The following is a 24,529-nucleotide window of genomic DNA, read 5'->3' as shown; positions in this document are numbered from 1 at the left end:
TCTTTTCTAAGGTTAAATTGCATGAATCATTGCTCTGCAGCTACATTTCTTCCATTCTTTCTTCCCAAACACTGATCCTGTTCTATATCATTATTATTAATAGTTCATTCCTAGCCAAGTAAGATAAGACTTTGCCATGTGGGGATATCATTAAAGCCAAAGACTTTCTTATCTGCCTGGTCCCTGAAGGTATTTGCATTTGTAGCCAAATTGCAAGAAGCTTAAAAATCAGTAAAAGAAGATCAGTTTCCTTTCATGATAAGAAGAGGAAGTCTATGCAATATCTACTCAAAACTCCAAAGGGGGAAAAAAGATGCAATTCATTTACCTGGGATAATGTAATGATTATGACCTTGTTTTTTTTTTATTATTATGTGGAGTCTCCCTGAGCTCAAAATTTACTATTAAAATTGACCTAGTTGTGAAAATCCGATAAGGAAAACCTTTCAGTTTTTACTTTGTTTTTGCTAAGAATTATGCACTGCTGAAGGGAATATTAGTTGAATTCAATAAAACAAGTTTTAAACAAGAGGGTGAGTTTAGGCAAATCACTGATCAAAAACCACGATTTACCCCCACAATAACAAATACTTAAAGAATACTTACTTATAATTAAGTCCTTTAACCCTCACAAAAACCTTCTGAAGTAAATACTGATTTTATCTGCAATTTACAAAGGAAGAAACTGGAGATTAGTGAGATTAAGGAATGCAGTTTGTAAATTGAAAAACCAGCTGGAATCCAGGTCTCTCTGGGCCAAAAGGCAACTGTTTAATATTCTCTGCTACCTCTTTATATGTAAATAACTTCAGAATTCATGAGAAATTTAAACAAAAGGTGATTTGCATTGTAGCCTTGGAATTACTGTTGTAATACTTGTTGAATTACAGAGCAATTCTGAGAGAAAAGATGTTATGTACTGTGTTTGTGCTGTTACCCTATTTATAGAAATTCTTTTGAAAGAATTTCATAAATCGTCTGTGTCTACCAATTGTTCAAAGGCTTACCTTTTAAAATTTGAATGAATACATTTAATTTTTAATGCCTTTAATTATTTCTACCTATTGAAAATGGTAAACATTTAGGTTTCCTGACTTTCTTTGTCTCTGAATATTTTTTCCAGGGTCAGCGCCTTTTTGAAAAGTTGCTTGAACTGACTTCGCAAGATATTGAAATCAAGCTAGTGAGCGATGTAACAGCTGATTCAAAGGTATTAGAAGCCTTGAAATTAAAGGGTAAGGCCAAGGTTGATATGTTACTTTACCACTGGATATTCTATCAAGATACCTTTAATTTCACTTAAAGTAATATATAATTTCTTTATAATCAAAACATTTCACTTGGTACGCTTCTTATTTCTCCTTTGAAAAACAGCCCGATTAAAACTTTTAAATGAGGGGATTCATTAACAAGTTCAACTGGGATTTTTAAAATAGTGTTGTTGCATATTAAACCAAAAAAACCCAAACCTATTGCCATCGAGTCCAAACATGGGGACCATAGGACAGAGAACTGCCCCCATAGGATTTCCAAGGAGCAGCTGGTAGATTTGAACTGCTGATCTTTTGGTTAGCAGCCTGACCTCTTAGCCATTGTCCCACCAGGGCTCCTGTTACATGTTTTAAAAGAAAAAAAACCTGTTGCTGTCAAGTCCATTTAGACTCATAGTGACCCTTTAGGACAGAGTAGAACTGCCCCATTAGGGTTCCCAAGGAGTGGCTGGTGGATTCGAACTGCTGACCTTTTGGTGAGCAGCCTGACTTCTTAACCACTGGACCACCAGGGCTCCTGTTGCGTATTAGTTTATGCAAAATATTCTACTGGCCATTAGATGATCACTGACTTAAAGGAAGAATCTTTCCCTCTCTGAACACTTCAGCGACGTCGTTAGAGAAAATAACCACTTCTCACCAAACAAACGTTGGATTTCTGTTTTTCTCTTGCACATCAAATGAAAATCCTCCTCTTGCAACATAATTTTTTTAAATAATATAGTCAGGTCTAGGAATCTGTGAGGCACTGCTTGATTCCCAGCCTCTAAGACAATTCCACAGGAGGGCATCTTTTATAAGGCCAGCTTGCTCTTCCTCTCACAACATCCTGAAGACTGAGAATAAATGTGAGATAACGTTCTTCATTTTGCTGTAACTGCCACTAACTGAGCTCTCACTGCTGAATAGCTTTTATCTATTTGTAAAGATTTTTTTTTATTATACGTTAGATGAAGGTTTACAGAACAGACTCGTTTCTCATTAAACAGGACACATATTGTTTTATGACATTGATTAACAACCCCATGTCAACACGCTCCTTTCTCAACCTTGGGTTCCCTATTACCAGCTTTCCTGTCCTCTTCTGCCTTCTAGTCCTTGCCCCAGGGCTGGCATGCCCCTTTAGTCTCATTTTGTTTTATAGGTCTGTTCAATCTTTGGCTGGAGGGTGAACCTCAGGAATGACTTCATACTGAGCTGAAAATGTGTCGGGGGGCCATACTGTCAGGGTTTCTCCAGTCTCTGTCAGGCCAGCAAGTCTGGTCTTTCATTTTGAGTTACAATTTTGCTCTACATTTTTTTCTAGCTCTGTCTAGGACTATCTATTGGGATCCCTGTCAGAGCAGTCAGTGGTGGTAGCCGGGCACCATCTAGTTGTACTGGACTCAGTCTGGTGGACACCGTGGTAGATGTGGTCCATTGGTTCTTTGGACTAATCTTTCCCTTGTATCTTTAGTTTTCTTCATTCTTCCTTGCTCTTGAAAGGATGAGACCAGTGGAGTTTCCTATATGGCCACTGACAGGGTTTTAAAACCCCAGACGCTACTCACCAAAGTAGAATGTAGGACATTTTCTTTATAAACCCTGTTATGCCAATTGAGCTAGATGTTCCCCAAGACCATGGTCCCCACAGCCCTCAGACCAGCAATTTGGTCCTTCAGGGAGTTTGGATGTGCGTGTGGAGCTTCCATGACCTTGCGTTGTACAGGTTGTGCTGGCTTCCCCAGTATGGTGTACCATCTTACCCTTCACCAAAGTTAACACTTACCTACTGTACATTTGGCGTTTTTCTATCCCCACCCCTCTCTTCTCTCGTAACCATCAAAGAATGTTTCTTTTTGTGTGTAAACCTTTTCATGAGTTTTTACAGTAGTGATCTAATACAGTATTTGTCCTTACTTGTAAACATTTTACCCTGAATTTACTCTCTGGGCTGAAACCCACCATAAGGAATGAGCCAGCCCGGGGGGATGAAAAGCTGGCTTTGGGTCTCACTGAGTCACACATGATATCACCTCTCACACTTGTGTTGTCTAAACCTTCTGTGCATTACAAAATATTACTGTGCTGAAAATATATATATAAAACAAAGCATTTGCCGAGTCAACAATTTTTACATACAATTCAGTGACATCGGTTACTTTCATCGTTCTGTACAACCGTCACCACTATCCCTTTGCAAATTATTTCACCACCATTAACAGAAACTCAGTGCCCCCTAAAAAATGCCCCCTTTTTCCCTCTCCCTCCACCCCTGGTAACCACTAATGAGCTTTGGTCTGTATACATTTGCCTATTTCATTTAAGAGGGATCATACATTTGTTCTTTTGTCCTTACTGTACACGTTCGTTGGTTATTTTCCCCATGTTATTAAGTGAAACAACCTTCTAAAAAATGGGACAATTTCTAAAAGAAATCAGTGAACCTGAGAGATCTTTTCCTTCTGAAGAAGAAAAGCTGAAAGTGATAAAGCATGTTGAGAGACATAAACATACAGAAGACCTAAGCTGGGCCATGCACGTGTACCTATAACCATGTTTCCGTGCAAAAGAGACTTGATGAGAATATTTCTGGGTCTGAGAAGTTTCACCACACTGGTTGGCATAGCATAATACTTTTGATAAACTAGAGAAATAGGATTTCAGTGGATTGACAGATACAATCAGCATGGGTTAGAAATGTATTAGGACTTTTCTGGTTTACAAAAAAAAGTGAAATTGAGTTCCCACTATCGGGAAATCTTTTACTCAACACAGTCTTAGGAATGGATTACTTTTGGTTGACTGACCAAAAAAAAAAAAACCCATTGCTGTTGAGTCGATTCCAACTTATAGTGGCCCTGTAGGACAGAGTAGAACTGTCCCAGAGAGTTTCCAAAGAGCAGCTGGTGAATGGATCCAAACTGCCGACCTTTTGGTCAGCAGCTGAGCTCTTAACCACTGTGCCATCAGGGTTCCTAAGGATGCCTGTATTTACAGATGATTTTTCTTGTGGAATGTACTTGCAACTCCTTTTGGTATAATTTTTCAGGAAGGATAAAAAGCAAATGAATTAGGAAGAGAGGTAGAGAGCCTGAGAATTCTATTTGTTCTTGTTTATATATCCACAAACCCATTCCTTGGCCCTTACTTAATCTTGTAAACTCAGCCAAAGTTGATACTGTAGGGTACTAGCAGTCATAACAGATGTTCTTAGGTACTGATGAATATTTGGCTAACCTAAACAGGGAATGGAGTCGTGGGTGGTGCAAATGGTTAGCATGCTTGGCTGCTAATTAAAAGATCAGAGGTTTGAGTCCATACAGAGGCACCTCAGAAGAAAGGTCTGGCAATCTACTTTCAAAAAATCAGCCATTGAAAATCCAATGGAGCACAGTTCTACTGTGAAACACGTCAGATGGCCATGAATCAGAATTGACTTGATGGCGATTGGGTCATAAACAGGAAATAGCTATTAACAGATGTGTGGATAAAGGCCTTGTTTACATTTATATTGTAAACTACAAATTAAGGTCTGATGCCTTCATGATGAAGTAAAAGAGCTGAACAGAAGATTTCAAAGGATGGCTCGTGAAGACAAAGTAGAGTATTATATTGACATGTGCAAAGACTGGAGTTAGAAAACCAACAGGGAAGAAGATGTTTGCCATTTCTCAAGCTGAAAGAACTGAAGAAAAATTCAAGCCTCCAGTTGCTGAATACTAAAGAATTCTATGGGCAAAATACTGAATGACACAGGAAGCATCAAAAGAAGAAAGGAATACACAGAGTCACTGTACCAAAAAGAATTGGTCGACGTTCAACCATTTCAGGTAGCATATGATCAAGAACCGATGATATTAAAGGAAGAAGTCCAAGCTGCACTGAAGAGACTGGCAAAAAGAATGGCTCCAGGAATTGATGGAATGCCAATTGAGATGTTTCAACAAACAGATGCAGCGCTGGAAGTGCTCAGTTATCTATGCCAAGAAATTTGAAGAACAGCTACCTGGCCAATCGACTGGAAGAGATCCAGCCGAATGTGGAAATTATAGAACAATATCATTAATATCACAAACAAGTAAAATTTTGCTGAAGATCATTCAAAAGCGATTGAAGCAGTGCATCAACAGGGAACTGCCAGAAATTCAAGCCAGATTCAGAAAAAGAAGCGGAATGAGGGATATCATTGCTGATGTCAGGTGGATCCTGGCTGAAAGCAGAGAATACCAGAAAGACGTTTACCTGTGTTTTATTGACTGTGCAAAGACATTTGACTGTGTGAATCATGACAAATTATGGATAACGTTGGGAAGAATGGGAATTCTAGACACTTAATTGTGCTCATCAGAAACCTATACATAGATCAAGAGGCAGCTGTTCGGACAGAACGAGGGGATACTGCATGGTTTAAAGTCAGGAAAGGTATGTATCAGTGTCGTATCCTTTTACCACACTTCTTCAATATGTGTGCTGAGCACATAATCTGAAAAGCTGCACTGCTTGAAGAATGGGCATCAGGATTGGAGGAAGCTTCATTAACAACTTGCAATATGCCGATGACACAAGCCCCTGCTTGCTGAAAGTGAAGAGGACTTGAAGCACTTAATGATGAAGATCAAAGGCTACAGCCTTCAGTATGGATTACACATCAACATAAAGAAAACAAAATCCTCACAACTGGACCACTAAGCAACATCATCTTAAACAGACAAAAGACTGAAGTTGTCAAGGATTTATTTTTATTTCGATCCACAGAGAATACCTATGGAAGTGCAGTCAGGAAATCAAAAGATGTATTGCATTGGGCAAATCTGCTGCAAAAGACCTCTTTAAAGTGTTAAAAAGCAAAGATGTCACTTTAAGAACTAAGGTGTGCCAGAGCCAAGCCATGGCGTTTTCAATCGCCTCATATGCATGCAAATGCTGAACGATGAGTAAGGAAGACCAAAGAAGAATTGACACCTTTGAATTATGGTGTTGCTAAAAATACTGAATATACTATGGACTACCAACCAAAAGAACGAACTAACCTGTCTTGGAAGAAGTACAGCCAGAACACTTCTTAGAAGCAAGGATGGCAAGACTATGTCTCACATACTTTTGACACGTTATCTGGAGGGATAAGTCCCTGGAGAAGGACATCATACTTGGTAAAGTAAGGGTCAGCGAAAAAGAGAAAGACCCTCAACGAGATGGATTGACACAGTGGCTGCAACAATGGGCTCAAACATAGCAACGATTGTGAGGATGGCGCAGGACCAGGCTGTGTTTTGTTCTGTTGTACATGAGGTCACTATAAGCTGAACTTGACTGGATGGCAGCTAACAACAACAACAACAACTTCACGACAGTTATTGCTTCTCACAAAAGGAAGTGTTTGAATTTCACAAGCATGTGAGTATATTAGTAATGACTTAGGCTGTGCTTTTCTCAGTTGTAATATGCAATAGTTCTTATAAAATATAAGAAAAGATTTTCCTTTATAATCGTACAGCAATAAACAGGACCTTCATTTCTCATAGCTATTTCCTGTGTACTTATAGTGGGCCCACCTGGCTTTGAGTAACACACATACGAGTATATGGTATGGTACTAACTAAACTTTAAAATACAGTTATATTTACTTACTCCTATAGTTGGAATCGACTCGACATCAGTTTTAGTTTTGGTCAACTTTTTGTTAGAGATGTATTAAGTGATAACAGTGCATTTTGGATTTTTTTTTTCCATGAGACCTATTTAAATCTGTGCTTAAATACCTTGCTTAAGAGTTGTCTTTCAGTTTTTTTAGGGTAAGATTCTAGCCTTTTAGAAGAGTTCCAGCAAAGTTTGGCCAGAAATAGTCCATAAAAGACAGATAAGCCAGTAGCAACTTCAGCTGCTAGAAAGTTACTGAGCATAGAAGTAATCAAATATATTATGGAAAAGAATGAGCGTGAGGCTTCCACATAAAATGAGAAGGATTCAGTGCGGACGTGGGCCCAGCGAGGACAAGGCAGGAGGGAGAAGTCGAGGACAAGGCAGGAGGGAGAAGTGAGACAGCTCGCCCAAGGCCACAGAGCCCCTTGAGGATGTGGTGAGATCCCAGGTCTTTGCTCCTCTTGCTCCCCACTGCCTTCCTCCCTTCTCCTTGACTCAGAGGCCAGAGAGCAAGCCAACATGTCCCCTAAGGCCTCAAACTGTGGGTGCTTTTAAAGCCCAGCCACCATAGAGTCCTTGAGCCCAGGGAAACATTTAATTCTAGACCAGGCTTCTTGTAAATTCAAGAAGAACTTCTCTAACCGGTTTTCCAGATTTCGTTTACTAACCATCTCTACTTACATCCCCATATAGATCTCAAATGCAACATGTAACTTAGGTCATGCCTTTCCTCTCCTCCCCTCCCAACAAATCCAACAGTGGCAACTGTCCTTTTACCTGAATTCCCATCCGCCCAGTCACTCCAGTTAGAAACTAACCTCCACGGCCTTTCTCATCCTCATTTCTATAATGAGCTAAATTCTATAGACTCTGTCCCCTAGAGGTTTCGCCTAAATATCACATTCCCTTCTCAGCTGCCACTGCCCGGCTTCACGTCTGTAATTCTTTACACACGGTTCCCGCGTGGTGCAAACCGTTAACGTGGTTAGCTGCTAACCGAAAGGTTGGAGGTCCGAGTCTACCCAGGAGCACCTAGGAAGAAAGACCTGGTGATCTGCTTCTGAAAGGCCACAGCCATTGAAAACCCCATGGAGCAAAGTTCTACTCTGAAACACTTGGGGCTGCCATGAGGTGAAGGTGACTTTAGGGCAGCTGGTTAGTTTACACATACTTTGCATGGACACTTCCTTACCCAAATTGTGTGAGTTATGTAAAATGTTTAATTGAAGAATAGAATACAATTTTTTTTTTTTTTAACAAAATAAGCACTAAATATAATTCAAGATGTAAAACATTACAAGCATCCTGGAAAGCGTCCTCATTCACCCTCGAGTCAACACCCTCTACAAAGGTAATCACTATTTCAGCTTCCACCACAATAGATTACGTTTGTCTTTTTTTTTTTTTTTTTTTTAACTTTACATAAATAAAATCATAGCATATATACTTTTTCATATCTGGATTCTTTACCTCAAGCTTTTTTTCATAAGATCCATTGTTATTGTTAGTTTTTGTCAAGTCAGCCCCCTACTCATGGTGACCCCATGCACAATAGAACAATACTCTGCCCAGTCCTACACCATCCCCGTGATTGTTTGATTGTGGTCCATAAGGTTTTCATCGGCTGATTTAAAGAGCAGACCTCCAGGTCTTTCTAGTGCACCTTTGATCAGAAGCTCCGCTGAAACCTGTTCAGCATCATAGCAACATGCAAGCTTCCACTTATAGATGAGTGGTAGCTCTGCATGAGGTGCGTTGGCCAGGAATCAAGCCCAGGTCTCCCACATACACATAAAAGGCCAGTATTCTACCACTGAACCACCACTACTCTCATAAACATTTCCATCATGTCAACTCTGATTCATGACAACTCAATGTGTGTCAGGGTAGAGCTGTGCTCCGCAGGGTTTTCAACGGCTAGTTTTTTAAAAAGTAAATCACCAGGTCTTATTTCCAAGGTGTCTCTGGCTAGATCAGAACCTCCAACCTTTAGGTGAGCAGCCAAGCATGTTAACCATTTACACCACCCAGGGACTCCACGTTGCACATCGCAGTACTTTATTCTTTCGTATTGCTGTATAGTATTCCATCACATGAGCATAATACAATTTATCTATTCAACTGTTGATGGACGTTTAGGTTTTTCTAGAGCTTTGGTTACTATAAATAATACTGCAATGAACGTTCTTGTGCTTATCTTTTTAGTGCACGTATGTAGACATTTCTGGTGGATATTTACCTAGAGGTAGAATTGCTGAGCCATAGGCTTTATGTATGTTCAGTTTCAGTAGATATTGCCAATTGGTTTTCCAAAGTGGCTGTGCCAATTTATACTTTCCCAAGCAGTATATGAGAGTTTCATTTTTTCTACATCTTCATCAAAATTTGCTCTTCTTTGTCTTTTTCATTTTACCCATTCTGGTGGATACATGTCATGTTAGGATTTTAATTTGCATTTCTCTGATGATTAATGATGATGAGCACCTTTTCATACAGTTATTGACCATTTCTATCTCCTCCTTTGATGAAGTGCCTGTTGAGGTATCTTGCCCATTTTTATTTTATTTATGTTTTTATTTTTTCATTCTTATTATTAGGACTAGATTCAAGTCCTCTGTTGTATACATGTATTTCAATTATATTCTCCCATTTGTGGCTTGCCTTTTCACTCTCTTAACAGTGTCTTTAGATAAATGTGTTGTCTAGTCAGTTCCAACTCATAATGACTCTATCTATGTGCAACAGAACGAAAGACTGCTTGATCTTGCGCCGTCTTCACCATCCTTGTTATGCTTGAGCCCACTGTTGGAGCCACTGTGTCAATCCACCTCGTTGTGGATCTTCCTCTTTTTCAATGTCCATCTACTTTACCAAGTGTTATGGATTGAAAAAATTGTGTCCCCCCCAAAATGTGTGTCAACTTGGTTAGGCCATGATTCCCAGTATTGTGTGATTGTCCACCATTTTGTCCTCTGATGTGATTTTCCTATGTGTTGTAAATCCTACCTTTGTGATGTTAATGAAGCAGGATTAGAGGCAGTTATTTTAGTGAGGCAGGACTAAATCTACAAGATTAGGTTGTATCTTGAGTCAATTGCTTTTGAGATACAAAAGAGATAAGCAAGCAAAGAGATAGGGGGACCTCCTACCACCAAGAAAGCAGAGCCAGGAGCAGATCATGTCCTGTGCTGAGACACTCCTAGACCACGGGAAGATTGATGATAAGGACGTTTCCCTACAGCCAACAGAGAGAGAGAAAGCCTTCCCTTGGAGCTGGTACCCTGAATTTGGACTTCTAGCCTCTTAAATCGTGAGAGGATAAATTTGTCTTTGTTAAAGCCATCTACTTGTGGTATTTCTGTTACAGCAGCACTAGATACAGCACTAGATAACTAAGACACCAAGCATGGTGTCCTTCTCGAGGAACTGGTGCCTTCTGATAGCATGTCCAAAGTATATGAGACCAAGTCTCGCCATCCTTGCTTCTAAGGAGCATTCTCACTATACTTCTTCCAAGACAGATTTGTTCGTTCTTCTGGCAGTCCATGGTATATTCAGTATTCTTCACCAACACCATAATTCAAAGGCATCAATTCTTCTTCGGACTTCCTTATTCATTGTCCAGTTTTCACATGCATGTGAGACGACTGAAAACACCATGGCTTGGGTCAGGCATACCTTAGTCTTCAAGGTGACATGTTTGGTTTTTAACACTTTAAAGAGGTCTTTTGCAGCAGATTTGCCAAATGCAATGCATCATTTATTTTTTGACTTCTGCTTCCATGGCATTGGCTGTGGATCCAAATAAAACGAAATCCTTGACAATTTCAATCTTTTCTCCATTTATCATGAATGTTCTTTATTGGTCCAGTTGTGAGGATTTTTGTTTTCTTTATGTTGAAGTGTAATCCATACTGAAGGCTGTAGTCTTTCATCTTCATCAATAAGTCCTCTTCACTTTCAGCAAGAAAAGTTGTGTCATCTGCATATCGTAGGTTGTTAATGAGTCTTCTACCAATCCTGATGCTGTGTTCTTCACATAATCCAGTTGGTAAGGGTTACTTTCAAATATTCAGCAAAAATTTAAAAATTCAAGTCAGAAATCCTTAACTTTATTGATTAAAATTAAGTTAAATGAAACCTGATCATTCCTGATATCACATTGAAGGAGGTAGATGACAGACCAGTCTCTGGTAACAGGGCTTCTTTGTGGTGAAGTGAACACAGCCAGGGAATGGAAATCCAAAGAATTCAGTCTGTGTTGGTTTTTGGGAAACACAGGGTTTCATAAAACCCTTAATGGTTCACTCATTCAGTGATATGAAGTCTTCCTACCAAAAAAAAAAAAAAAAAAACTTGCTATATTATATGAAATCAGGAGGAGGTTTTGCAGTTTTTTATATGCAAAAGTTCTATAAGAAAACAATATAATGAAATAAAAACTTAAAATAAACTGAAGAGATACTTTCCTGAATCAGACAAAGAAGATAACAAAAATCATATGTATACATATATAGCATGATGAAACTGCAACTCAGATGAAAAGAGAGAAGGTAGGTATGAAAGTGTAGTTCTTAAAAGAAGAGAAATATAACACTCAATGGTAAAGAAAGCAAGGGAGAAATGTTAATAGGACATAAAAAGACTGGGCCATTGGTCCTACTGACAGATGCCTTGGATGAGTAACAAATTTAAATCCTGGGCTAAACCTAGTCACTAGATGCTGTTTGCATTTTCCTCATTGCTCGGGATCAACCTGATTTCACAACCACAGAAAGAAATTTGTCATAGAGCTTGGTGGGAGGAGAGGAGCTATACTGAACCGGTACCACTCTCTTATGATGTACTATTTACTGTAGTCTCAAAAGTATTAGATCAGTCCTGCGCAGTTGGTGTTGTAAGATTTCAGTTTATTAGAATCAAACATGTGTTTTCCTCCCACTCCTTTCTTCCTTGCACACACAAACCTACAGGTGATTAAAGCTAGAGCTTAGTCTATGCTATCTGTGGATGTTTTGTGAGGCCTTTAAGGAACTGATAATAGAGCTATTTTCCAGGGTCTTGTTATGTTTAGCCAGAGTATTAATGTGTCAAGAATTTGGTATCCTTTTTGCTTTCTTTAGGTAGATGATGGATGGATGGATGGATGGATGGATGGATGGATGGATGGATGGATGGATGATGGGTGGGTGGGTGGATGGATGCACGGATACACTGATGGATGCATGGATGCATGGATGGATGGATGCATAGATGGAGGGAGGGAGGGAGGGAGATAGAAAGATAGATAGAGTCTTAGTTATCTAGTGCAGCTGTAACAGAAATACCACAAGTGGATGGCTTTAACAAACAATTTTATTTCCTCACAGTTTAGGAGGCTAGAAGTCTGAATTCAGAGTGCTGACTCACAGGTAAGGTTTTTTGTCTCTGCCAGCTCTGGAGGAAAGTTCATGTCGATCAGAGCAGCCTCTTCTCAGTCATGTCCACAGGCAGGTCTCTCTCTGACCCTCTGACTCTCTGGCCTTCTGGCCCTTGACCCCAAGGACTTTCAGCCTGGCCTCTGTCCTGCTCGGGCAAGTGTTACAAAGCTCTTTAGTTCTGCTGGTAAGTTCCCAGAGGCACCCGTCTCCCCCAGGAAGGCACTCAGCTCTTTCTCGCTCTGTAGCTTAGATCCCTCACCATCTGATGCTGGTCTCCTGGTTCTGTTGCTGGCATTTCTCTGCCAGATTCTCGCTGTCTTTCGCCATTTCTGGTGTTACAACTCTCTCTGTGTCTCCTTGTTCTAGGAAGTTCTCAGGGCAGGGACCCCAGGTTCAAAGGATGCACTCTGCTCCTGTCTCTTCTTCTTGGTGGTATCAAGTTGCCTATCTCTGCTTGCTTCTCTTTCCTTTTATCTCTTGTAAGATTAAAGGTGTGACTTGAATAAGGGTAGTGACTGGGATAAGTAAGAGTGGTGACTTAAGTGACTCAGGATACCTCGCACTCTAATCCTGCCTCATTAAAGTAATGGACACTTTACTCCCAAATGGGACCATACCCACGGGCATAGAGGCTAGGATTTACAACATATCACAAAATGGAGGATAATTATATCAGATCACAAAATGGAGGAGGACAGCTACACAATACTGGAAATCATGCCCTAGCCAAGTTGACACATATTTTTGAGGGACACAATTCAGTCCCTAACAGATAAGTAGGTAGTAGATAGATAGACAGACAGAGAGATAGGAAATAGATAGATGTTGTTTTGTGCCATCGCGTCAATTTTGATTCATAATGACCCTGTAGGAAAGAGTAGAGCTGTCCCATAGGGTTTCCTAGGCTGAGGTCTTTTTTTTTAACTTTATTGTGCTTTAGGTGAAAGTTTGCAGCTCAAGTTAATTTCTCATTTGAAAGTTTATACACATCTACCAGATTGAGTCCAGTACAATGAGATGGTGCCCAGCTACCACTGACTGCCCTAACAGAGATCACAATAGAAGGTCCTGGACAGAACTGGAGAAAAACGTAGAAAAAAACTTTAACTCACACACACACAAAAAAGACTTACTGGCCTGACAGAGACTGGAGAAACCCTGAGAGTATGGCCCCAGACACCCTTTTAGCTCAGTAATGAAGTCACTCCCAAGGTTCACCCTTCAGTCAAAGATTAGACAGGCCCATAAAACAAAATGAGACTAAAGGGGTACAACAGCCCAGGGGCAAGGACTAGAAGGCAGGAGGGGACAGGAAAGCTGGTAATAGGGAACGAAGGTCGAGAAAGGAGAGTGTTGACATGTTGTGGGGTTGTTAACCAATGTCATAAAATGATACGTGTGATATGTGTACTAACTGTTTAATGAGAAGCTAGTTTGTCCTGTAAACCATCATCTAAATTACAACAATAAAGAAAAAAAATTATACACATATTGTTTTTTGACACTGGTTGTAATCCCCACAATGTAACAGCATGCTCCCCTTTCCACTGCAGGTTCCCTGTGTCCATTTACCCAGTTCCTGTCCCTTTCTGCCTTCTTGTCTTGCTTTTGGGCAGGAGTTGCCCATTTGGTCTCGTATATTTGATTCAACCAAGAAGTACGTTCCTCACGTGTGTTATAGTTTGTCTAATCTTTGTCCGAAAAGTGGGTTTCAGGAGTGGTTTCAGTTCTGAGTTAGCAGAGTGCCTGGGGGCCATAGTCTCGGGGGTTCTTCCAGTCTCTGTCAGACCAGTAAGTATGGTCTTTTTTCATGAGTTTGAATTTTGTTCTACATTTTTCTCCTGTTCTGTCCCCTAGGCTGACATCTTTATGGGAGCGGATCACCAAGTCTTTTCTCCCGCAAGGCCACTTTCCTCCCCTCGAACCACTGACCTTTCAATTAGCAGCTGAGTACTTTAACCACTGCACCGCCAGTGCTCTTAGGTAGATAGATGTCTTCCCGTCATCTCCATTTGAGCTTTTAAATTTAAAATTCTAAGTTTCTATATCTTCTTATCCATATTTCTGTTATTTCTCGTTTGCGAAGGCAATACAAAGCATGCCCTTTGGGTGGACCCTCAACCTGTGCTAGTCCTCAGCCCTCCATATGCTCACATCTGTTCCCTTTGTGACTCAAGTCCTCCATGTGCTGGGTGACTGGCTCAGACTCAGACTGTGCTTTGAATACAGCTGACCCTAACTTTCCCTCATTAGCACTGTATGCCAGGTAAGTGAGCTAATTGGGGCTAGCCTTAGCCATGTTGATGAATAAGCAACATCGACAGCATCCTAATGAGCAGTAGTTGGGCATCTCCAGCTCATTTTGGTTTACTATCCCACAAAGCATTGAACACACAGTAAATATTTAACTGGCGTTTGCTTGTGACTGAGTTTTACTTGCTTAAGTCAGAATTTTAATATTTGAAATAAGACTAAAGCCCTTTCACTCTTCTTAATATTTCCTTTTTTTTTTTTTTTTTCATTTTTATGTTCTGGTTTTTCTTTAGCCAGATTATTAAAAAAAAAAAAAAAAGGTGGAGTGCTGTGTTCCTTCTGTCAGATTCTAAGTGTGATCCTTGCCATGGCTTATTCCTCAATGATACTCAGTGTACTCATTCCTCAATGATAGCCCATATTTTTACTTCCACATTTGTCATAGATTCAATTTAACAAAACCTAAAAGGAAAATATGTTCCTCAATCTGAGCATAGGAGCATGTATAAATTTTAAAATTAATACAAGCTACCCAAATCTCCATCTTAGAAGTTTCACAAGGTAATTTGCGATTTTCTACTCACTGCCACTGTTTTACATAGGTCTCACGGCTCTGTAATGATTTGGAAGTCCAACTCAACACGTAGGCTATGGTTAGCTGTGTTCATTTAATGTAAACATTCACAGGTATATTTTCGTAATCTCCCCAGAGTAAAATTTATGTTATTCTGGCTCTCACTTCCACACTCTGAGAAGTTGCCATTGGGAAGAAACCTGAACATTCAGTAGGATCTTTTGTTGTCCAAGTGAAGGACCGTCCTACCGATCACCGTGAAGGTGGAGTCCTCTGGGCAGGAGAGTAGAGTAGGCTGCCTTCCATTGAGTCTGCTCTGCTGACGTCCCAGACAAAAGTCAAGGTACCTGCCCTAGCTGTCACCCTGCTATGTTTTTCCATCATACTCTGCGCTCATTTCATAGCTTCTCCGAATAACAGTCACTGGGGCTGGTGCTGGAGTGGATGAAGTCTGGTGCCTTTGTTCTACATACAGCAGTCAGAATTCATTGCACGGAATTTTGTCTTGTACCTTTCTTTGTAGAACACCAGAATATTTGGCAGCAAGGCAGGAGCTGCTCAACATATGCTTCTTGGAACACATTTGGCTTTAATGATTATTAGCCTAGTAATTAACATAGCATTTAGGAATATATACTTTGGTGTTAGAATTCTGGACCCATCATTTACTGTGTGGTGCAACCTTGGGCAAGTTATTCACTTTCTCTGAGCCTCAGTCTCTTTTTCAGTAAAATGGGAATAACAATAACTTCCTGAGGATTTTGACAATTAGATAATGTATAAAAAGCATCTGGTGCAAGTGTCTAGTTCATAATAATAATAATAAAACCTGTTGCTGTGGGGTCGATTCTGACTCATGGAGACCCCACGTGTGTCAGAGTAGAACTGTGCCCCGTAGGGTTTTCAAGTACCTGTAATCTTATGCAAGTAGATTGCCAGGGCTTAATAAACTGTTAGTCAGTGACATCCGCTGTAGCTATTGTGCATTACCCAGGCGTGTTATTCTTGTGCTTGGCTTGTCAGTCTCGCTTTGTTTAGCCTGGTTTCTTTTCTCCCCCTAAAGCACACACTTAGTCCTGTGATTTTCTAATGAAAGGAAGGCCCAGGTTCTAGTTGCATTTTACAAACCATCTTCATGAGTGCAGCAGATTAACTCTGCCTTCATTGTTGTATGATAACTCTAGCTGGCTTTAGTTTGTGATAAGAGTTTTCTAGCTGGTGACACCAATGCCATGCCTGCTGTGTGTTCAGCTTCAGACCTAAGATCTTCATGAGTTAGGGTTCAAATTCAGAGCATTTAAGCTTTCAGAGGGGCTCATACAACACACACACATGCACACACATATATATATCTGTCACCTATTTGCTCAAAAACACAGTATCTTTAGTTCAAGTTTTTATTGTTATCCCTAATACATAAGAACCTTGGCAAGCATGGCATTTTTAAGGGAAATCATATGCATATCCAGCAGAGGGAAGGGAAGTTCAGTCTATGCAGTCTGGTGATGACTTTATGCCTTTGTATTCTAGAGATGCTAGAATTTGGATAGGATGTTCAAGAAGTGAAGAGAAATAAAAGTAAATAAATGCATATATATTTTTTATATAATAGCCTTCCTGGAAGCCCTTGTGATTCTTAGGGACCTCCATGACCATCATTTTTAGTAACTAGCTTACTGTTTGGATGCTTCTGAGGCTTTTCTGGGGCCTTAGCACCATCTGTGTTCTGAAGGGAACTAAGGGACTCAGATGTTGCTCTCTGGCCACTTGGAGCAGTTCCTGCCTTGCCTGGATTAGCAAACAGACCATAGTCATTGCATGCGTTAGTGAATGAAATCTCTCATTCTGTGACTTGTGTCTCAGTTTTCAAGTTGGACATCCTAATTTTGCCTGCTTTTTTTTTTTTATTTTCAGTCAAAGCTGTAAGAACTAGTGTGAGTTAATGTGCAAAGCTATATTGCTATTGTTTTCAGCACGCTGCTCCACATGAACCTTCACAATTTCTCATTTTTTTATGTGTTCTCTTTCTTTCCCACCTTATCTTTTCCTTTTTTCCTGCTATCCCTTGTTCATGCCATGGTAATTCTACTATCTTTCTTCTCTCTCAACCACAGCAACGGTTATTCCAAATATTTACAGCACTCCTCATGTCCTCTAAGCAACATCTTTCCTGGCTTCTAAGATCTTGTCTCTTGTTTATAAAAACGAAAGAGCAAACAAACTATGGTTTGATGGTGCTGTCAGATCGGACTAACTAGCACAATACTCCATGCCAGTGTATTGCCCTCACCTCTGTCATGCTCATCTTCACCTCCTTTCCTTCTGTCTCAGAAGAAAGGAACCTTTGATTCTCTTCTAAGGCTAACCCCTCCACCTGGGGCATCTGACCCTTTTTTATCAGGGATTTCATTCTATCAGTTTGCCCCTCTCACCTTTATTATCACACTCCGCCTTTTAAACCCAGTGGAGCACAGTTCTACTCTGATAAACATGGGGTAACCATGAGTTGGAATCAACTTAATGGCAACTGGTTACCAAACAGAAACTACTGTATTATTACATATTTATTGAAGGATTATCTAATTTTATATATGTCAAAAGATCTACTCTAATATATTAATAGAAGCTATCTTTGAATGGTGTGTGTGTGTGTGTGTGTGTTTGTGTCCGAAGCAACTATAGCCATCCATAAGCTCAGATTCTGGAGTGGGAATAGGTCTTTGGCTTTTCTATTCATGTGACCTCTGTGAGTTATTTATCCTCTCAAAACCTCAGTCTTCTTATTTCTCCAATGGACTAGTAATAGCACCTACTTCGCAGGGTTGTTCTGAAGATTAATGAGGTATTCCTATAAAGTATTTAACACCGTGCCTGGAATATGATAGGTACTTCAAAACATTTTTCAAGTAAACAGAGCATATTTTATGAAAGGAGAAATGTGTGAAAGAAACAAGGAGGGGAGGGAGAAAGAAAGGAAGGAAGGAAGGGTGGGAGGAAAGAAGGGAGACAGGGAGAGTGGGAAGGAAGGAAGGAGGAAGGGAAGAAGGAAAGGAAGTTAGTTCTCTCCCTAAATGCTACCCTAGCAGCAGGGCCTAGGAGGTGAGGGGCCAGGGTCCTGGGTCTCACTGGGCTAGGACAGCCTTCCATGCACAGCAAGGCTGCTTGGAGTGTGTAGCCTAAAGTGTAACTCCCCTATCCCCACCTCCTACTCTCCCAGGGAAATTCCCTCATTTATACCGCAAAGGACTTCTCAGTTGAAAATGCCAACATTTATAAATATTGGATGAGAATGAGTTAAAACTACCAGCGGGGGCTAAATCTTCCATGTGGTTCTGAGGAGGAGGAGTACACATACAGGCTTTAACTCACACTGAGAGGCCTCTGACTGGGTCTGTCATTCCTCGTGAAGATAGACTTATGCTTTCCCCAGGAGCCTACGCCACTGGGTCCACACACACTGTGATGAAAATGCAGCCTTGATTTGAGGCTGTTACATTCAACAAAGAGTCTGATGAATGAATCTAATTATTCACAAAGCCGAGCTGATGAGACAGCAAGTGCCAACCTATGAGAATGAAGACAGTGTGTGCCGTTGCGTACCTTTAAGCCAATTTCTTGTTGTAATTATGCCTAAGTAAAGATTGTTCTTGTTTCAGTTTTGGGAAGGCATTATTGAAAGAGCGTCTTTCAATAATGTAATGTAGCACTTTTACTCTGTTTTAGTTTTCCTTAAATGCAAACTGTGCTTATCTTTTAAATTAACCTTACCTGAAATGCTTTTTCAATCTTTATTCCTTTCTCTCACTTTTTCTAATCCACACAAATCAATATTATAGTGGTATGAGTTTGAGAAACAGGAGTGTCTTATATACTATTGGAAAAAAAAAAAAAAAAACCCAACATAGAAAGTAACTTGGAACAAATTTTGAGGCTCTTAGAAAAATCAGTGTTTACAAAACTTGGTAAGAAGGTGAATGGAGTTTTAGATGATTACTTTAAAACTGTAAAATAACTCAATAACATTTTGGAAGTAATACAGAGTGAATTAAGGTTCTGAGTTCCACTTGAATATCTGAGTTTAGTGTTCATCTTATTCTGATTTAGAAATTCAGCTTGAAATTTTTTTTCTGATTGGTTGTTACTGAGACCACACCTGGGAAAATAAGCCTTGCCCAGGTTCTCTCATGGCTCAGAAGCATACATGCACTCAACAGTGGTTTACCACCTGCTAAGACATCCTGAGAAGTGAGGTCTCGATCCCTGAAACCTCAAAACAGTGATGAGCTATGCTGAACTTTTGGTAGTCCTTTCTCCCTGGTGGCATAGTGATTAAGTGCTATGGCTGCTAACCAAGAGGTCAGCAGTTTGAATCCACCAGGCGCTCCTTGGAAACTCTATGGTGCAGTTCTACTCTGTCCTATAGTGAGTTGGAATCGACCGCGGTAGGTTTTCTCCAGAAGGAACCCCCGCTCCCTTCCAATACCTTACTCCCCAGTAATAGGTGGAAATCACATCCCGGGTATACTCATCCTCTCAATTGTGTCTGAATCCATGACCCTACAAGAGTCATGTGTATCTGTACTCAGTTTAAAGCTAATACTTCACTGGGTGAATCTTTCCTTACTAGCTCAGGTACCCAGTGAGTTTGTCCCATGCATGTATTCCTACCAGTATCTAATCAACATCACATATTTTACAACTTAGACACTGCTTTGTTTTGTTTCTCAGTTGTTCCACATGTATGTCTCCTGTTCCCCTGAACAGGGACCAGTCTTCCCAGACAACCTCTGCCACATCATGAGTAGATTTTGGCAGCTTAACTGTGTGCTGTTGAGGCTCTTCTACAGGAAAATATCATCATATTAAACTACAGCTGTCATCAAGTTGGCTCTGACTCAGGGCAACCCCATGTGTGTCCGAGCGGAACTGTGCTCCATAGGGCTTTCAATGGCTGATTTCTTTGGAAGTAGATCACCAGGCCTTTCTTCTGAGGCACGTCTGGGTGGACTTGAACCTCCAACCTTTCAGTTAGAAGCCAAGTGCCTTAACCATTTGCACCACACAAGGACTCCATAAATATGCATATATTTTATCTGTAATAAAAAAATATTCATTCTGCATTTATTGTGAGGCTTGAAAAAGGTCCAGATAATTTGGGAGCATTAAGGAACAGAGAAGAGCAGCTCTTATATCGTCTAAATTACATTATGACCAGGCAATGAAAATACCAGTAGCTCTTGAAAGAAAACGTGGTTTTGGAGAATTTGTGTATTAGTTTTACAACCCAAGACCTTTACATGACGTGAGTAGACATGGCATTACAGCGTTTCAGATTCAAAAGCAAAAGCTCTATTGAATCTTTAACGAAACGGTGTTAAGATGTGCTAAGTCACTCCTTTCATCAGTGATGCCTGGGACGGAGTAAGAAGCCCCGTGGGTTCTGATGTGTGCTCCCTGTTTGGATTTTGTGAGCAACAAAAAGCCGTCATTTGCAGAGGACCTGGGGTACTGCCGAGGAGCTGGCTGGGAAAGAGTTTCTATGACCCCATATCCCTCTGCACTCTGTCCTTTCCCCAGTGCCCTGAACTAGAAATCACAGTGTTCATTGCATCGAATACCCTACTATGTTTAAAAAAAAAAAAAAAAATGTACATAGAACTCCTAATATTCAAAAAATATTTATTGTCTTGAATTTCTGGACAATACTGGGTTTTGTCCTTTTTCCAAGTCTTAGTCTGGAAGCTCAGCTGAAACCTGTCCACCAAGGGTGATCCTGCTGGTATTTGAATACTGGCGGCATAGCTTCCAGCATCACAGCAACACACAAGCCCCCACAGTATGACAGACTGACAGACATGTGGGGGAAGCATGCACTACTCTGGTAATAGACTTCTCTTCCTAAAAATGCATTTCTTTGCCCTCTGGTTCAGCTCTAAGCTCTTTCAGTGTAGGTATACCCTCTCTCTCCATGTCTGCAGGTAAAAACCTGCTCATTTTATTTGCCCTTTAGGAGAAATTGAGTGTATCATTTCTCAGCTTCTGGATTCCAGGAGTGAGTGGTAAACCCTCTTGGTCCTCTCTTCTCTGACCAGTTTTGTTACAGACTCTCCTTCAGTTGTCCCCTCCCGTCACCGCCTGCCCAGACCAGTCTTTACACTGCAGAAGTTACCAGCAGGCACAGGCATATGTGCTAAGCGTGTGCCAATCCCACCATTTGTTGCACAGCAAGCTGTCTGTTTGGCAGCCATATATGCTTCTTTTCCTTGTTTTTAGTGCATCAGGACTCTTTTTAGGGATTCAGATAAAAGTGCCTGTGAGGCCATTTTTGTCACATTTATGTTGATGACTAAAAAAAAAAAAAAAAAATTTTTTTTTTCTTGCTAGGGTAAAGAAGTAAAGAATGGCCTTTTAAGCAGCTAAAGAGGGAGAGGTGAGGCCCACATTCTCTACTAAAAAAACAAGACAAACAAAAAACCTGCTTGTAGTCACCAATGGGTGGGATATGTATTCAATTGTCAACTTGCTGTAAAACCTCAAATGTATAAAACCTACAAATTAGGTGGTAATAGAATCTAATTTACTGGAAGTCCCTTCACTTATTAAAACATTCACCATAATAAAATATTTCTTCAGTGTATTTGCAATATAATTGTAGTTAATAATTTTCACAGCTGACAATCAGGTGTTGTCATATGTACTCTACCTGTATTTTCATTTAACCCTCAGGCATCCCTAAGAGGTAGACGCTATTATTATTCCCATTTTAAATATGAGGAAACTGAGACACAGAAAGATAAAGCCATGTGCTTGAAGTCCCACGGTTAGTGGATGACAAAAGACACCTGGGGCATTCGTTCTTGGCAGAGAGCCCCAACCATGTGATTTTACTCAGTATCATTGGATCTTTGTAAAATTGTAAGTTTAGAAAGGACCTCAGAAAATGGCAAAACATCCGTCTTCTGCTTACCAACCTTCCAATAAAGTGTAGAAAAGGCATAAGAAATCTATTTGTGATCCTACTACGCATAGAATGTAGTTGTTTCATAATATCTGTTAACGTATTCTGCAAAGCATGGTTGTGTGCTCTCAGCAAAACAGACTAGAGAATGGGGGCTGGCATCATTCCTGGACCCGTGGTAAAGGTGTATTTTGTGATGAAATAAGACAGACTCAGGTTCTAATCCTAACTCTGGGACCTTGAGCCAGTTACTTGCTCAGTCATTCATCAGCTCATTCATTCATTTTTTCAACAAATGTTTATTGTGCTCTCACAATGTGCTAGATACTGATGAAGCACTGAGGGAAATGATGTCATCCAATCGGTATTGTCAAAAGATCGTTTTGGCTGTTGGGTGAAGAATAGATTGTCAGGGAGTTGAGGCAGGGAGACCAATTAGTGGGTTTTTGAGGTACACCAGGCAGGAGATAAAGGTGGCCTGGACTAGTGAAAGTAGAAGGAATAAGCATATTCAACTCGTATTTTAGAGATAGAGCTAGTAGACCTTGATTATATATTGGCTGTGGAGAGGGGGCTTCGGAGAAAAAGAGAAATCAAAGATGACCCGAGGTGACCCCTAGCAACTGAATGAAAAAAATGTTATAATTTACTGAGATGAGAGCTATAATAGGATAAATAGGCTTGGCATTTGGGGAAAATAAAGAGCTCTATCTGGGACATATTATGGTTGAGATGCTTATTAAATTGCAAGTACTGAGACTGATTTAGGCCTGCTATCTCCTATGAGTCTAAAGCTCAGAGAAGAGTCAGGCCTATAGATATGATTTGAGAGGTTATCAGTGTACAGATGGTATTTATAGCCACAGAGTTGGATTAGATTTCCACAAGAATGAGTATAGTGTGGGGCCCAGGATCAAGTCCAAGAACTTTCTAATATTTAGAGGCTGTGTAGAGAAGGAGAAGCTAGCAAAGGTGATGGAGAAGGAGGAATAAGTGATGCAGGAGAACGAAGAAGGAAGGAGAGGTTTTGTCTAATGTTGCTTAGAAGTAGAGTTAGCTAAAAATAGAAAAGGATCCATTGGATTTGATAGCGTAGGGTTCCTAGGCAAACTTAACCAGAATGTGGTAAGCCAGATTGAAGTGGATTGAAAAGTGAATGATTAGCCGAAGAAATAGGGACAAGTGTAGATAACTCATGCCAGACATTTTGCTATGAAGGGAAACAAAGAAACGGGGAGATGGAAACCAAACTTATTTAGAGAAGCTAAAAGGACTATTTGGTAGCATTTGGTGTCCATTAGAAGTTTGTGATCATAATTTTAAATTGAAATGGATCACTAGGGTTGTGCAATTTGCCCCAGCAACCTTTAAATACTGTGGTAAAAGTACAGAGAAGCAGCTTGGGTTCGTCTAAGTTTGAGATTTTACTGGGAGAAAGTTACAGATGGAAGGATGACCATGAAATATAAACTTGACAAAGAGGAAAATATCCACAAGAGTTATTACTGATAGTGAAAAAATGGTAAAGTCAATGATTTGGAAATCTTGATGAGGTCAAAGTGGGGGCCTAAGGCAAGCTGGAAGGAGAAGAAGTAGAGATCAGAAACTATGAGTCTTAAAATCAGCATTTTGAATGCATAGTTACTGGTGAGAACACAGTCTAGGATGGAATAGATTGCTAAAGAGAAAAGGCAGAAACGATTAATGGAGGTGTGAGGGCAAAGTAGCTACGAGACCAGGATGTTTGATGAGCCATTCTTGGGACTGTTGAAATCAGTGAAGACAATACCAGAAGTAGTGGGGTAAGGAATAGAGAAAGCAATGAACTAGAGTCTTTAATGAATAATAGCAAACATGAAGATTGAGAAAGGATAGCAATAAGCAGTAGTAATGGGTAATATAACTAAATCTCAGGAAATTCAGTGTAGCCTGGGATATTAAAAGATGAAGGAAAAATACTTTGAAAGTGGCAAAAGGGTGCAAGGAGAACACTGATTTCACTTTCTAGCCCTGAGGTACTGGGAATATAAGAGATAAAGCAGCCTCCCAGCGAAGGGACTGAAAATGAATTAACGATCTTAGAATCACTCAGAAGAACTTTGATGTAAGCTTGTTTTGGACTAACCCTCCTGCAGAAAACAATGATAAAAGCTGGATAAAATACAGTCACACAAAAGAAAGCTGTTTGCAGGTATCAGGGACCTAGATCTGAGAAAAGGAAAATTCATTAAGGTGATCCATATATTTACTACCAGATTTTCCTTTGAGGCATTTTTCAATTTTCATCTCAGGGCATAGAGGTCAAACTGAAAGCATAGGGCTGGACTTTTCTAAGGTGCCCCTGGACTGAAAAACAAAACAAAAACCCCACTGCCATTGAATCAATTCTGGCTCATAGCAAACCCATAGGATTTCCAAGGCTATAAATCTC

At 40.2% G+C, this 24,529-nt stretch overlaps 1 protein-coding gene across 1 annotated transcript in view; it reads left to right on the top strand.

Annotated features, from left to right (window-relative positions):
- Positions 1-24,529, top strand: part of PLD5 (phospholipase D family member 5) — a 419,603-nt gene that overhangs the window by 260,786 nt on the left and 134,288 nt on the right. The window contains exon 4 of the mRNA XM_003411011.4: positions 1,124-1,235. Coding sequence (XP_003411059.2) covers positions 1,124-1,235 — 112 coding nt within the window. The remainder of the gene's footprint in view (positions 1-1,123; positions 1,236-24,529) is intronic.

This window comes from Loxodonta africana, chromosome 25, assembly GCF_030014295.1.
Source record: "Loxodonta africana isolate mLoxAfr1 chromosome 25, mLoxAfr1.hap2, whole genome shotgun sequence".
Classification (NCBI taxonomy): Eukaryota; Metazoa; Chordata; class Mammalia; order Proboscidea; family Elephantidae; genus Loxodonta; species Loxodonta africana.
This window is presented reverse-complemented; position numbering and strand designations above follow the sequence as displayed.